The 15,523-nt window shown below is 38.8% G+C and overlaps 1 protein-coding gene across 3 annotated transcripts in view; it reads right to left on the bottom strand.

The window, feature by feature from the left end:
- Positions 1-113: 113 nt before the first annotated feature.
- Positions 114-15,523, bottom strand: part of LOC109043182 (uncharacterized) — a 91,084-nt gene continuing 75,674 nt past the window's right edge. For all 3 annotated transcript variants that reach the window (XM_019060300.2, XM_019060299.2, XM_072303999.1), the window contains 4 exons: positions 14,936-15,208; positions 12,898-14,343; positions 5,885-10,019; positions 114-5,031 (listed from right to left, as the gene is read on the bottom strand). In XM_019060300.2, the coding sequence (XP_018915845.2) occupies positions 4,932-5,031; positions 5,885-10,019; positions 12,898-14,343; positions 14,936-15,208 (5,954 nt within the window). In that variant the 3' untranslated portion in view covers positions 114-4,931. The remainder of the gene's footprint in view (positions 5,032-5,884; positions 10,020-12,897; positions 14,344-14,935; positions 15,209-15,523) is intronic.

The following is a 15,523-nucleotide window of genomic DNA, read 5'->3' on the forward strand; positions in this document are numbered from 1 at the left end:
TTCTTATTACCACAGATGGGCAAGACGAATAGGAACAAACTGTAGAAAATGGCGAAATCTGTTGTAACTTTTATGCAGCATAAAAGTCACTGTCAAACCATAAATAAGTCAACTTGTTTGGCATGAGTCATAAATTCGATATATTAAAAAAGGAAGAAAAAAGTCATAAAAATCTAGTTTGCAAGTTTGATTCGAAGTAAAACTAATCTTATGTATAGCACAGGTATACAATCTCACATAATTTCACAACCACAATATTTACACATGAAGCAAATACTGCACAAAGTACCTCTAGTCATGATGTATGCAGCTATAGTTAACTGAAACGATGAATGAAGGAGGTAAACAAGTTATAGGGAAGGAGGAGAGGAGGAAGGAGAATAAGGAGGAATAAAGGAACTGGAAGGAAGATGGTCGATCAAATAGATAGACAGACAGGCAGGCAGGTAGACGGATAAAAACAAAAAATAAGAAATGAGAAAAGATAACAATATAAAAACTGACATAAAAAGTAATGAATCAACAAATACTTTGTCAAATTTTGCAAATAACTAGCCACTAAATTATCGGAGAATAAAAATACTGAGCAAAAAATTTAATCACAACTTGATACTTATATGAAGTACCAAAGGATAAATACACTAAAAGAAAAAAAAACAATGCCATGGACTTAACTCAAACAAGCACTTTTAAAGAGCTCAAATTTTAATCCATGATAAGGTACAGTTTACCTTACATTGAGAATTCACATTCAAATAGGGTGGTACTTAGGTACCCAGCTTATTTGTGTACGACAGCATTCGAATCGTTTGTTTACGGAAGCTGCAGGAGTTTTTAATCGTCGAAATTACTTTTGTGCTTTTCTTTTATTTCATCCCGAACCTTTTCAATATCATAGTCCATATGCATTCGAATATCTGTCACTGATGTTCCTTTCTTTCCTTTCAAGGCCTAAACGAAACTCTCCGAGAGAGCCGGGACGGCGTTTGCTATACCTGACAAATCCCTTTCTAGGCGATGGAAGGAACAGTTTACATATTTTCAGCGGCAAAATTCAAGCTTATAGAAAATTTTTTTCAAAGTTCCATCAGATTTGAGATTGCCAAGCCATAGGAAACAGGGGAGTGTTTATGCTTAAAAATGTTGGGTATAACTAAAGACCAAAAAAGGAGACACAAAAACGGTGTTCTTCGTGACTGTTCGGGGCTCTAAGCAAAAGAGGAACAAAATATATAAGGCTCTAAATCTCCAAATGCACAGGGAAATGGAAAAATGTTCGCGGAAAACACAGAGAGCAAACTTGTGAATCCTTCTAATGACATTACGCTTCCAAACTTTACCGACGAGCCCAGGTATTCGTGTCGCAAGACTCTTATCGTCGCTCCTCTGACGTAAGGGCGTATCTCGATTTTGACATGAGCCCTGGAAAGCATAGAGTTATATGGACAACAGGGTTCACATGAAAATCGAGATACGCCCTTACGTCAGAGGGGCGACGTTATGAATATAATAACCTCTTAAAAACATTGAAGTTTATCAAGAAAAATAAAAGGTCAAGATGACATCGATGACACTCAGATTTTTTTGTATTTGAAAACCTCGATTTAAGGAATAGAATATTAATCACGAGGCCAGTGCGGAAAGTATTCAGGCTTCTTTCATAACCTGTAAAAATGTATTTTTCCCTATGTTGTTAGATAGCTATACAGAAGTCAACGAACCTCTTGATACTATCCGGACTGATCAGCGTGTCCGTCTCCAGAACCGTAATACATAAACAGAGAGTAGAATACATCTAAGGATCACGAGGAATAAAAATGAATAATCTAAGTTGACAAAATATTGAGAACAAAATAACAAGCACTTTACAAGTTTTGAAAGCTCCGGACATGACTTACTGCAAATTAGAATATGATGTAATGTATTTTCTTCTCATTAATAAAATTATCATAAATAATACTATACAAAACATTACAGCCGTCAAAGTCTAAAAAAAAAAACATACGTGCGAATCAATAACGAGATACTTGCGTTTTTAAAGTTGAAAGAAGTATAAAATTTACGTGTAAAAGTGCCAACATTTGCTCGTTGCGGTTGTTTTGTTAAATAAAACAGATTTAAACTAATCTTTACTCAGCTTCTCAGTAACTTCGAAATAGATACATGATTTTCAGCTGTATTTATGAGGCTTTCAAAAAATACCTTTCATGCCTTATTATATTATAATTTTTTACACAACAAACATTTTTTTCCAAATTTTCGTGTTCAATTTCAGTTTATGGATTTACATTACTGTATTGAAAGGAAGTTGTGAAGTGAAATGTGAAAATTGAAGGAAAAATAGATCAGACATAAATAGTTAGTGGAGGAAGAGGAATTTTTAAAAAAGGAGATCCAATTCCTGCACTTAAATTAAATAATAAAGTAAAGTTATGAGATCTTCCAAAGAAATGAACTTCTTAAGAACCTCGTTCTTGTCGATTAAAAGTTTCTGCGAGGTATCATTATGAAGAGGATGCTGAAATGACACTACACCTTGTTTCTCAAATCCGTGATCGTTTCTTGCTGAAGTCGGGTAAAACATTATCTTGTAAATAATTTCAAGGTAAAAGGTGAAAAAATCCAGGATAAGCAAGACCCCTGCTTTTCACCTTATGTGCAACTCTGAAAAGGTGAATCACTTGCAAAAATGAAAATATGTCACCCATACTGCCGTGCTAAGGAAAAACGCCGTATGAGCCTTTAGGCGTTGCCAAATTCCCTTTGTTAAATCGCGAATTTATGGGAGTATTTTAAAATATTTTTCTTCCGATTTTTCATAGAATTTCGTTCGTAATTTGATCCAACTAGTGTAAAAATTTCAAGGAAAAATATTCACAGCGTTCCTCAAAAAAGAACATTTTATCGGAAGAAATTGAGCAACTTTCGAATGTTCATACGGCGTTTTTCCTTAGCACGGCAGCATAGAGGAGTTCTTGATAATACGGAGGCCAATGGTGCGTGGAAGCTCTATGAGGTCATTTTCCCCAATTGAGCTTCCCTTTTGTCAAATTAAACCCAGAGCCTTTTTTTGGATTTAAAAACGCGCTGCGTATTTTAAACTGCATTGACGCTGAGTTTTGCACGGTTGAATCTGCCGATTCATTATCTTGAAACACTACTTATTCCGGCTTTGTTCGAAACATTTTTGTGAGCGGACAGTTATATTGCCAGTATGACCGAGAAAGTCAACGAGAAAGGCTCTCCTCCCAAACCTTTCGAAAATTTGGCCCGTTTTTTTATTTATCATCAAAGAAGTCAATCTGAAATTTTAATAGCTCCTCCGGTTTTTTTAGTAAATCCCATCAATGGAGAGAAAAACAGTCACGAGTTCTATAGAGAGAGAGAAAAAAATAATGGCACTATCACATGCGAGGTGGGACATTTTTAAAGCAAACAATGCGAGATACCACCCGGAAGCTCATGAAAAATCAACCTCTCTAACAATCTTTTGATTTTTGGATGTGATTCTTGAACTGAGCTCTCTCGAATAAAATTTTTGACCTTTTGTACGAACGGATTATTTTCTAGGATATGAAGTGTGACCTCCCGAGTGGTGGAATCTCACTGGGAGCCAAAAGTCGTTACAAAGTTATGCAAGTACATGATACCTCGATTCTGCACGATGCATATTATACAATGTATATATATGTATATATATATTTAGAAAACAGTGACTCCTCACTAAAATTTTCTACACGTCCTTTCCCTGATCAACAGTTCAAAAAACTATTGCTGCAAACGGATAAAAAAGAATGTTAGTGAGCTTGATCTCTAATTAGATACAGCCACCAGGAAGTGCAGTAACCACTGATAAATTACTGACAGTACTTAAAGTGTAGCCTATGAACCCAATGCCTGATTATCACTGATACAAATCTACTACTGATAAATGAATTTACTGGGGATCATACACAGTCATCATCTAATAACCGCACTAACATTGTTTTTTATCTATACGCACGTAGGTACCTAAATGATTGAGGTATTATGAATATGTGTTGAAATGGTGATCAAAGAAAGAACTAATAAATAGAACAAATGTACAATCTACAATATAGGCAAAAGTCAGTACATAATTTACTACATGTTCAAGTAATACTTGAGTACAAATTTCATAACAACACTGTTATCCTCAGTATGGAACAGTATGCATCACTAATACAGATTTGGTTCACAAAATTCTGTATCAATTTTTTTCAGATTTCGTGTAACTAGAACGTTCAGAATCACGTTTCAGGTCTATTGGCCTTATAGCCTACTTCTATTAAAATTTACTTAGGTACCTACTTTTTCTTTATTCACCTCAAATAATTGGTATCTCTTATTCATGTTTCTTCCTCGACAATATTGTATCGTTCCTCTTCATTTTTTAAATTTTTCACCCATCTGCGTTTTATTTCTTGCTAATGAATATGCAATTTGAAATGCAAGACACCCAGTAAGACCTTTTTCTGGTGGGTATATCAAGACTGTGAGCGAGGTGTATTTGATTCTCTTAACTTCTCTATAAAGTTTTGATAAACGAATTGAAAGCCAGACCAGTAAATTATTCTTAGTCAAAAGGCGCAAATAGTTGTTATTTAAACCCTAGTCATAATTTTGAACATTCTTCGAAACTGCAAAACATATATGAAAAAGTACACATATAGAAAACAACTAAAAAATCATACATATTCGGTTTCATTTTGGCACCTGTTGAACTAAGTGTGTATATATAATCTGCCAGCAAAAATAGGCAGCTCAATATGTAAATAAAACTAACACAAAACAGCGTGGAGAAGGCTGTAAGCAAATTTTATCGTTTACAGCCTGTTCCAGGATGTTTCTGTGTCTATTTTACATATATGTACTGTTTCATTTCTACACGCTATAAGTATCATTTACATAGCTCATCTCCTTCGACTTGCGACTTTTTCCATAATTTTTTGGAGCATTGGCCCCGGGCTGCACGTTTTGGGATCACACTTCATGTGACCATCCGCACCGCATCTGTTGATAAACAAGAAAGTATAAGGTATGAGTATTTATCAAAAAAAAAAAAAAAAATTAAGAGGATTATCCACAAAGTTTGGTTTTATATTACAGCTGCAAATATTAAAATGGCTAGGTAATCTCCAAAAAAGGCATTGAATTTGTACGGAAATTTTAAATCATCTTGTAGTTCGATAAAACCTAATACAGAAAACTTTTAGGACATGTGTTTCACGCGAGTTATCTTTTATCGACTGAATTTTCATACAGGTTTGTTAAATCCAACACAAAAACTTGGAATTAATCATAATAGGGAACTATGGAGGGACTACAACAGGTCCTGCAAACAAGCAATCAAAAAAAAAAATAAAAATAAAAAACAAGCTGACAGCACTCAATCCTTTTTAGATTGCAATAGTCGTCCAGCCATAATGAAAAATTTTAATATTTTCAATGTGTCAAAAAATAATTTTGTTAAGAAGTATTACCACCTGACACATTTTCATTTTAATAGATGCTGTCAGTCTTCGTGGGATGGTTAACGTCGGTTTCCCGTTCATACCTAAAAACGCTTTTATATTATTGAATCCGCAATTGGATTTCATGGCGCCTCAAGAATAGCGGAAAAATACCTAAGAGATTTTAAGGACTTAAACGAACGGTGAGAACGGTGGCAAAGAATACTGCTGAGAGTTATCATAAAATTGTATACAAATCAGTATCAGTCATACTGGTTTATCTGTTACAGCTATTGATGTACATCCTTAATCTAGGTACCTCTAAACATGAATAAGTGACTTGTGAAACGGATGATAAGAGAGAAAGAAGCGGCCCTGAAGAAAATTACGAAAATCAATGAAAATTTACTTACATGCACTGTCTGCAGGGACCCGATGCTTCTCTGATTATTTCACCCACTTTATATGCGTGGTCTTGAAGGGAGCATCCAGATCTCACTAAGTTTTCTCCATGTGGAGACAAACTGTGAAAATGTGGTGGTAAAGTGGTGGTAGTTGTTGAGGTGCTGGAAGAGTTAAATACTAGAGCTTTGGAAACGGGACATTCGTATCGCGGGCAGCAAAAACCTTGGATAGATTCTTGGCGGCATCCGAATATCGGTGGGGGACAGCTCTGTTGTAAGCAGATAATATCGCTTCGGAAGCAAAAACAAAAATCACACGGATCATCTCTTGGGATTTGTTGTGCTGAAACGTACAATTTTCCCAGGTATTTACATGTTCCTGGTCCGAACGAACCCTCTTCATCCTCCTCATATTCTGTATCGGTTGGAAATGATTCTTCCTCGCCAGGACGATGAGAGGACTCTTCAGATTGAGGTGGCATTGGTTTTGGTGTCCAAGATGACTGTAAAATAGTATCGTGAGCAGTACTGCTTGATGCCGACGATATTGGGACAGGAGTGGAAACTTTATTTAATAAATCCGAGAGTTGAGCATCAATGTTTGATCCAAAGCCACTGATGGGTTTGTTTTGATCCTCTAAATGTCCTTGAATAATAGAAGTCAATAAATCAGCTTGACTAGGCATATGACCAGGTTTTTTTGTAGGAGTTTCAGAGAAGGTACCTTCTGGTACAATAGGATCAGATGGTTTGAGTGCTTCTTCCGTATTTCCTACTTGTCCTTGAGAAGATACAGATTCTGACCCAATCAATGGGGTAGATTCTGTTGAAATTGATGGAAGGAAGTCAGAATCATGGGGGAAGACACTACTTGAACCATGTTCAAATGAAATTTCTGTGACAACGGCAGGATTTTCAGAACTGTGCCCTATGTTGTCTTGGTTGAAGGCACCAGTTTCAAACGGTGCACTTGGATCAGAGGGATCAACAGAGGGAGACTGTGAATTAGATGAGAGTGGAGCTTCTGTTGGCTCCCCAGGAGAGTGTTGTATAATTAGAGAAGGCTCACTGGAGTGAGGTAATGATTGTTCCGTTTTATCCAAGTTTGCCTGATCATTTATGTTATTTTGACTAGATATTACATTGATTTGCTCTTGATTAATTTGACTGTCCACCGGAATTTCTACATTATTTGTCATCTCAGTTACTGTTTGAGAAAGAATTTCATCAGCAGGAGGTTTGATCTCTACATTATGTGCATCGTTTTCAGGAGTAATCTCCGAAAAGTGTACAGAATTTATAGAACTAGATTCAACATTTCCTAAAAATTGTGCTTCGGCACCTTCTTGCGACGTAGAAGGAATACTATCCTGACTTGGAGCTTTTTCAGTTGATTGCGAAATATTTTCATCAGCGTTTATTCCAAGCGTCTCTGAACTAATGAGTGTTCCGTGGGTCACGGGATCACTCTCAGTCAAATAGGGTTTAATTTCTTCATTTGTAGGAGATGACGGCATACCATCAGCTACAATTGGTGTTTCAGAAGAAATTTCAGAATTTTTGTCGACAGTTTGCAAAACTTCACCCTGTTGCATAGACGGAACATCATTGATCGTTTGGGATGGTGTTTCCGTAGAATCTGAGGCGTCATTTGCATTAGACGGCGTTACATTTTCTTGTGGCTCTACTGAATCTGCTGATGGCTCTTGAGGTGGTGAACTTGCCTCTTGTATTTTGTCCGTCTCGACAACTCCTATGTTTGTTGTCTGATCATATAACTCTTGTGCGTTTTCATTAATAGGCTGTGCGGAATTAGGCGAGGCTCCATTATTTGTTTCAATTTCATCCGTGACTCCCGATGGCATGTCTTCAACTACTGGCATGACAGTGGTCCTTTGATCATTTATTGGTGCATCTGTAGATTGCGATTGTGAAATCACTTCATCGTTAGATTCTTGATGTAAAATTTCTGGTTTCGACGAATGACTCATTTCAGGTGCAGCTGTGGGATCGTGCACCGATTCACCTTCAATGACTTCTTCGTCTTTCACTGGGACGGGCTTGCCACTGGCACCAGCCACATTTTCACCGGGCACGCCTAAAGGAGCAACAGTAGATTCTGTTTCTGAACCAATATCATAGGAATCTGACTCAACCGATGGTTTGTTTGGCTCCTCAGTTGATGGTTGTGAATATGGTTGGTCAATCCCTGAACTTGTGTCATGGGCCACATTCCCCTCATTTATTCCGCTTGTGATAGGATTACTTGACTCTGAGTGTAACTGTGTATCAAGCAAAGGTTTTGAGGGGTAAGAGGGAACATCATCACCCGCAATCACAGCTTCATTTATCATCGGTGGATGTTGTTCGTTAATTTCATGTTGGTCTGAAGAGCTAGTTTCTGAATGTGTTTCTTTATCCGAAGTTTCATTGTTTCCATCGGAAAGCAAGTGATCTTGAGAACTTTCAGGTGACAGAGTTTGAGTTACGGTCGTTTGGCTGTCAGAAGAGTCAGCATTCGGCGAGGAGTGGATCTCGTTATTTTCTTGTGCATTTGATTGTGAAATTGGATTTGCTCCGGAAATGCTATTTTCACTTCCTTGGAAATTTGATGGTATATAAATTGACGAGTCACTTTCTGGTTTTAATATATTTTCTTTATCATCATGGAAAATGATTTCACTCATTGGTGATGCTTGAGTTGAGCCTTCGTGGTTAACATCATGTGAAGAGGCTGCTTGTTGTAAGGAAGGAACAGAAGTTTGGTTTGGATCGGCTTGGGTTGCCTCAGAATCATACGCAAGTTCAGATTGGTCTTGAGCAACTACAACGTTAGACTGATCATGAGGTTGATTTGTTGTATAGACTGCTTCTGTCGCAGTCTCCGCAGGAATTTTAGATCCAAGATCTGAATTATGAGATGGATATTCGATACTCTCTGTATGTGATTCAACATCATCCTGATGGATTGGGGGAAGAATAGCTTCAGGAGGAACAGCAGAATGACTTGGTGCAGTCTCAACGCTGACGGAGGGCTGAGAATCGGCTTGTCCCGTTGGGGGAATCAGGTTGCCATTTTCGGCATTTTCACCACCAGAAGTGTTCACAGTCTCGTCTGTTAAAGCACCCACCTGTTGTTCAGGTATATACACATCTCCAGACTCCAACTCTGTCACTACTTCAGTTTGAGTCTCAGCAGCTTCTGTTGTACCTGTTGGCTTCTGGTCATTGGTTTGAATGTCTTTGGTTGGAGTATTTTGGACTAGCGCAATATCTTGTTCGGGTAGTTGTGCTGATTCAGAAATTTCGGTGAGAAGGATACTCGATTGCGTCGTTGCAGATTCACTGGGAGACTGCGTGTCATATAAGGGTTGTTGATAATTATCTACGTTCACTGACTCCGGTTCCTTTTCTGAGTTAGATGAGGTATCAGAGTGGTCATGGATAACTTCTGGAGTGGCAAATGAAGAAACTACATTCTCTTCAACATGTGACGTGACCTCGGCTTGGTTACTAGTTGAGATTGGTTCATCCTCTTTAAAAGGTTTTTCTGTGATATCGGAGGATTCCAAAACTTCTTCCGTTACTACATTTCCAACATTCGCAACTGTGGTTTCCTGAAGATGGACCGTCTCTTCTGCATCGTTTTGTGAAGTTTGCATTGCATCTGAACCTGCTTGGACTGAAGATACTTCCTCAATTGGAGGATCTGGGAACGGGGATTCATATTGAACTTCACCACTTGGAGGCGAAGTTTCATCTTGTGTGCTGTTTATTACCGTAATTACTTCAGCATCGTGGGGTTGACTTTGTCCAATATCTGATGAAACTGAAACATCAGCTGCTTGAGAAGCAGGTTGAACAGTTGTTTCGATGTACTCAAAATATGTTGTCTGGTCGTACTCTGGATTTTTTATTGTAAAATCTGAAGCGACTTGGCCTCCAGGCGTATGTACAGATGGTATAATATCGGAGCCTCCATGATCAGAACCTTCAATAGATGCCGAAGGATGTGATGGTCCAGATTCGTCAGTTAATGTAGGTACGTTTGAAGTGACTGTGTGGTTTGCAGCATCCAATGCAGGTTGAGAAGCAGATATAACTTGATTTTCGGCTTCAAGACTGGGACTATCTTGTTCAGCTGCTGTAAACAAAAAACAAAACAAAGATTTGATGAACATTTTATCGACGGAGATGTGCAATTATTATTTTAGTGTATATAATTCCTCAAGAATGTTTGGGAAACTTAAACATTGTGAACTAATTACAAGGCATTCGTTTCTTTATTTTAGGGAAAATCTTTCTTTCTAAATCATTATGCGCAGTCACGCCTGGACCTCTACCAATTCAAGTAGAAGTCCACAAACTAATATTTTTGACTCGAGAAAGACTCAAATAAGACTCAAATTAAAGAAAAAAGTCAAAGGATAATAAATCTCAAAAAGTCGATTAACCATACTAAAGTTTCAATCTTACATCACAAATCGAAAAATGTCGCAAAATGCCGCCAATTTATGCTTCAGAAGTAAGCATTTTCTTGCTGAACTTCCAAAATCATGAAAGCTATTTCCATTTAAATCTTCTGTCACATTCTTACGGCGCAATGATACAACTATTTGAACTCTCCGGAATGCGTGAGGTATCACGCCGCATTTGAAGGCGTTTTCAAATCAGCCAAGTTTCGATACCCGGATTATCGTTTTCATAGGGTACATAGAGTCGTAATGTGAACGGGAGAGCTGGCGCCATGTTCTGCTCGACGAGTTCCGAGCCCGGTGTGCGCCGAATTCGGGTCACTTTTTCGATATATGTTCGATCCAAAATGGCGGTGTGGAATACGTGGTGATTCCTATCTTCTTTGTTTACATTCATTTTACACTGGATGGCCGGGTACCCTGGTATCGCGAACAATCGATTATGTATCGAAAAAGTGACCCGGCGTCACACAGGAGTCTGGGAATTCGGGACCTGGAAAATGCTTAAAAGTGGCGCCAGCTCACCCACTTACATTACGACTCTATGTACTCTATGATCGTTTTGCATAGTTCATATTATTTTGTTATATTCCGTGCCACATGTTTATTTTTAATTATCGTAGAAAAACCACCCATTCGTAAATACAATTCTAGCTGAAACGCACTTCAGCTATGCATTGACCACTGCAAAAATTTCAGAGGAAATCGACAAGCTCAGCGTGCATGGAGGCTATCTCCATTTAAATCTTCCGCCACATTCTTACGGCGCAAGGATACAACTATTTGAACACTCCGGAATGCGTGAGGTTTCACGGCGCATTTAAAGGCGTTTTCAAAACAGCCAAGTTCCGATACCCGGATTATCGTTTTGCATAATTCATATTATTTTGTTTCCATTTCTAACCACTTGATTAATTATAATCCTCCTATAAAAACCACCCATTTGCTAAATACAATTCTAGCTGAAGTGCACTTAAGCGCATTCACGACTGCAAAAATGTTAACGGAAATCGAAAAGGCCAGCGTGCATAAAGGCTATTTCAATTGTAATCATCCGTCGCATTTCTAAGGCGCAATGATGCAACTATTTGAACTCTCCGGAAAGCGTGACGTATCACGCCGCATTTGAAGGCGTTTTCAAATCAGCCAAGTTCCGATACCGGGATTATCGTTTTGCATAGTTCATATTTTTTTGTTATATTCCGTACCACTCGTTTATTTTTAATCCTCGTAGAAGAACCACCCATTTGCGAAATACAATTCTAGCTGAAGCGCACTTCAGCTATGCATTCACCACTGCGAAAAATTTCAGAGGAGATCGACAAGCTCAGCGTGCATGGTGGCTATCTCCATTTAAATCTTCCGTCACATTCTTACGGCGCAAGGATACAACTATTTGAACTCTCCGGAATGCGTGAGGCATCACGCCGCATTAGAAGGCGTTTTCAAATCAGCCAAGTTCCGATACCCGGATTATCGTTTTGCATAGTTCATATTCTTTTGTCATATTCCGTACCACTCGTTTATTTTTAATCCTCGTAGGAAAACCACCCATTTGCTAAATACAATTCTAGCTGGAGCGCACTTCAGCTATGCATTCACCACTGCAAAAATGTCAAAGGAAATCGACAAGCCCGGCGTGCCTGAAGGCAGGCCCGCCACAAGGGGGGATACTTGGTCCCTGGTAACGGGGCCCGTGTTACCCGTGAAAAACCACTACGAATTCACATGCAACCCTTGTTTCGTAAGAATAAGTGAAAAATTTACCCTAAAAATTTTGCAAATGTGAATAGATTTTCAGAAACACGCTGGGGCACTTTAGAATTCTTCTTAAATTTTCAAAGAATTATACTTCTTTGAAAATTTCTATCTATTTTCAAGATTTTCAGTACAGAGGGATATTTTTAGTAACTGCGTTTCATTTTCTTCCGTCGTCAGATGCTAAGAGTCTCCAGCCTGGGCATCCTCGACTTCAATGGCTCATGGCTCAACTCCCTTGCCATAGACAATCGAAGGGGGGGTCCAGGAGGGCCTGGCCCTCTTAGAACTGAAAATAGTTTCATATGCCCCCCCCCCAAAAAAAAAAATAAATAAATAAAAATTTTCCAGATGTTTTGAACGCAACAATTCGCAAGTATTTTGTGCTGAAAGTAGAAAAAAAAAATAATTATTCCGCAGAAATTGATGGAAAAATTCTTTATGGAAGCTTCAAAATGCGTCCGAATAGTCTTATAAATTCTAAAATTTCTCGGGGGATTCCCCTCGGACCCCCCTCCCCCTCCGTACTTGGGGCCCGGACCTTAAAACTGGTACCAGGGCCCGAGATGGAACGTGGCGGGCCTGTCCAAAAACACTGACAAAAACCAATGTTCATAAGAATTATTTTGTCAAGCGCATACCATCAGTTATTTAATAAGTAAGATATGAATGCATTTGTCTCATTCGAATGTTTGTAGAAGTCTTTTACTGAACTTTGAACTGGCTAGTGAAGAGAGGACTGAAAGGGCGAGCAATTTATTTAGGAAAACATTAATTATTGAAACTTACCACATGCGTAAGTGGGGCAGCAAGTGTCCCTCCCAGGTTGGATTGGCTCGCAATTTTGATGTTGAGGAGGTGGAGGAGGACAGCTTACTAGCGAGCACGCGGGTATGCTACTGATGCATTCGCACTTTACATGGCAAGGGTTGGATGTCGGAATTATTGTCGTATTTTTGTACGTTTTTCCATCTATCAAACAGTCTCCTTCTCCTGGTACTCGGTTGCTTTCAGGGTCTGCAATGTCTGTATCCGGAACTTTTTCATCTTGCTCCACATTTTCAGTTGGTTTCAATGCAGCTAACTCTTCGTCATCGTGGTTAAGAAAATCTTGATGAACTTCGTCCTGGTAAATGTCGTTGGGTTTAAGGTAATTTTCTGCACTTGGGGTCTTAACTGAGGTAGATATTGTGACAATTTTATCTTGAGCTGTAGGATGTGTGAAATTTATTTCAATATTATTACCGGAATTCCCTGTTGCTCCACTTTCCTGAGCACTACTTTCTGCTCCTCCATCCGGTGAGGGATCGCGGACAGTGTTGTCAGGTTTTAAAGAGCCACCTGCTGTAGAGTCTGAGGCGATGGTTGAAGGACTTATTTCATTTTCCGGTAATTTCTCTGGCGTAGACTCTTTGTCCATCGATTCTATTTGTTTTTCAGGCACAGAAACTTGGGTTGCAGTCTCATCTTGCTTTTGAGGATTTATATTGTTGATCGCAGATTCCGTAGCATCGAGTTCTGCAAAAGTCTGTGTTAATAATGGCGCATTAGAATCACTGTGCACAACGTGAGAGTCTTCATGATTTATTTCTGTGGAATGAACAACTACATCTTGGGAGGAGGGCTTATCCAGATTCTCTTCAGGCGAATGTGCGACATCAACAGCCGGCGCAGAGTTAGATTCTGTATGAGTTGAGGTGTTTTCCTCGGGTTTTTGGTATAATTCATCTCCTGAAACTTCTGAGGCAGGGCTTTGAGAGATCTCTGAATCTGAGGCAGGAGAAGATGTTATTTCAGATAGGACGGGGGCGTTTGAGACATTTGTATCATCCTCTTGAGGTTGAATTTTATCAGTACTTGTTGACAAATCCACTTCAATTACAGGTTTTGTAGTCGGGTTGATCTGCGATTTATCGTCGTCCATGAACACGCTAGTAGGTGGCTCTGGCTTCAAAGCATCTGATTCTGTAGATGGCTGCTTTGAATCGTTATTTCCTTCGTTTTCAGTGTAGTCATGCAAAACGTCAGGTCTCACTCCCAATGTTTCGTGATTCTCAATTTCCGAATCATGTGATGGAATTATGCTAGGTGCCATAACTTCCTCGGGATTAATGATGTCGGCGGTGCTTTCCAGAATATCCGGCCTTGTATCATCTTTCATACTGTTTATGATACCCTGAACTTGATTGATTATGTCGTTAGATTGATCAGGATCTTGGTAAATGGTCTCATTGGCTGAAAAATGAAATTATTCAAATTTTATCACACCGTATTTTGAAGGCAAACTTCTAATTAAGTTTTGTATACGTCGAATAATGCTTTTTTAGATTCCACGTATATCATCAGGAGCTCACTCTGAAATAGGCTAGGTTCTAACTTTAGGTTGGAAAATTACGATGAACACATGTAACAAGTCTAGAGCGTCTCTACGAGAAAAAAAAATTCATATTTGCAAGTTCTCCGGCTCAGAATGTATGGTAGAGCAGAGCTCTAATTTAACAGCGGAATGAAGCAAATTTGACGTAACTGTGCAATATCTAAAATTGCCCTTGTTAATGTCAGCTGACATAGCCTGAAGCCACCGGCAAACTAAAATTTAATAAAATAAACAACAGTCTACAATAACATCAAACGAATATTGTACAGTCAACCGATTAATTTAGATGATATGACTTTCTGTAACATTTTTTAAATATTTGATGACCATCGGCTACCTCGGTTTTTCTCCATGTTCTTTGGATCTAATTTCTGGTTTACAAGGGGTCGATTGTGACTAAAAAGAGAGCAAAGTATGTCTGAATTTAGAGAGTGTAGAATAGATACTAACCGCACGTATAGGATGCTGGACAACATTGACCTGGTGGGACCGGCAAAGGCGTGCAGTCTTTACCTCGAAGTGGCTCACCACAGTCCTGAACAGCACAAACAATATCACCTCGCATACAATAACAGTGCTCACAGGGTTTATCGGTTGCGATGCTTTCGCCATCAGCAAAGACGTCATCTCCATATTTGCAGTCCAAACTCGGACCAGCTGTTGTTTGCAGCGAGGTGCCATTGAAAGGATATGATGCAGAACTACTTTCTTTATCCTCGTAATCTGCAAGCAAAAGAACAGGAGACTCAAAGGAATGTCAAAATGTGACGCAAATCATGCTTCGCGGATCGGAATATCTCCTGAGAAATATTTGAAAATATTTTGACCATAGAGGAGCCAATCGCCAAGAGGAAACTTCGTTACGCAGAGTTTATGAATTAAAACGCCCTTCACAACTTAGAAATATTTCTTTTTAACAAATTATGTTAGTGTGTAACGATAGGAGCATAAATTAATAAGATGTGGTGATAATATTCTCTCCCTTCTTATATGACGAAGACAAGATTGATTTTCTTCAGATATTTTAAACCTTACCTA

The sequence above is a fragment of the Bemisia tabaci genome, chromosome 1 (genome assembly GCF_918797505.1).
Source record: "Bemisia tabaci chromosome 1, PGI_BMITA_v3".
Lineage (NCBI taxonomy): Eukaryota > Metazoa > Arthropoda > Insecta > Hemiptera > Aleyrodidae > Bemisia > Bemisia tabaci.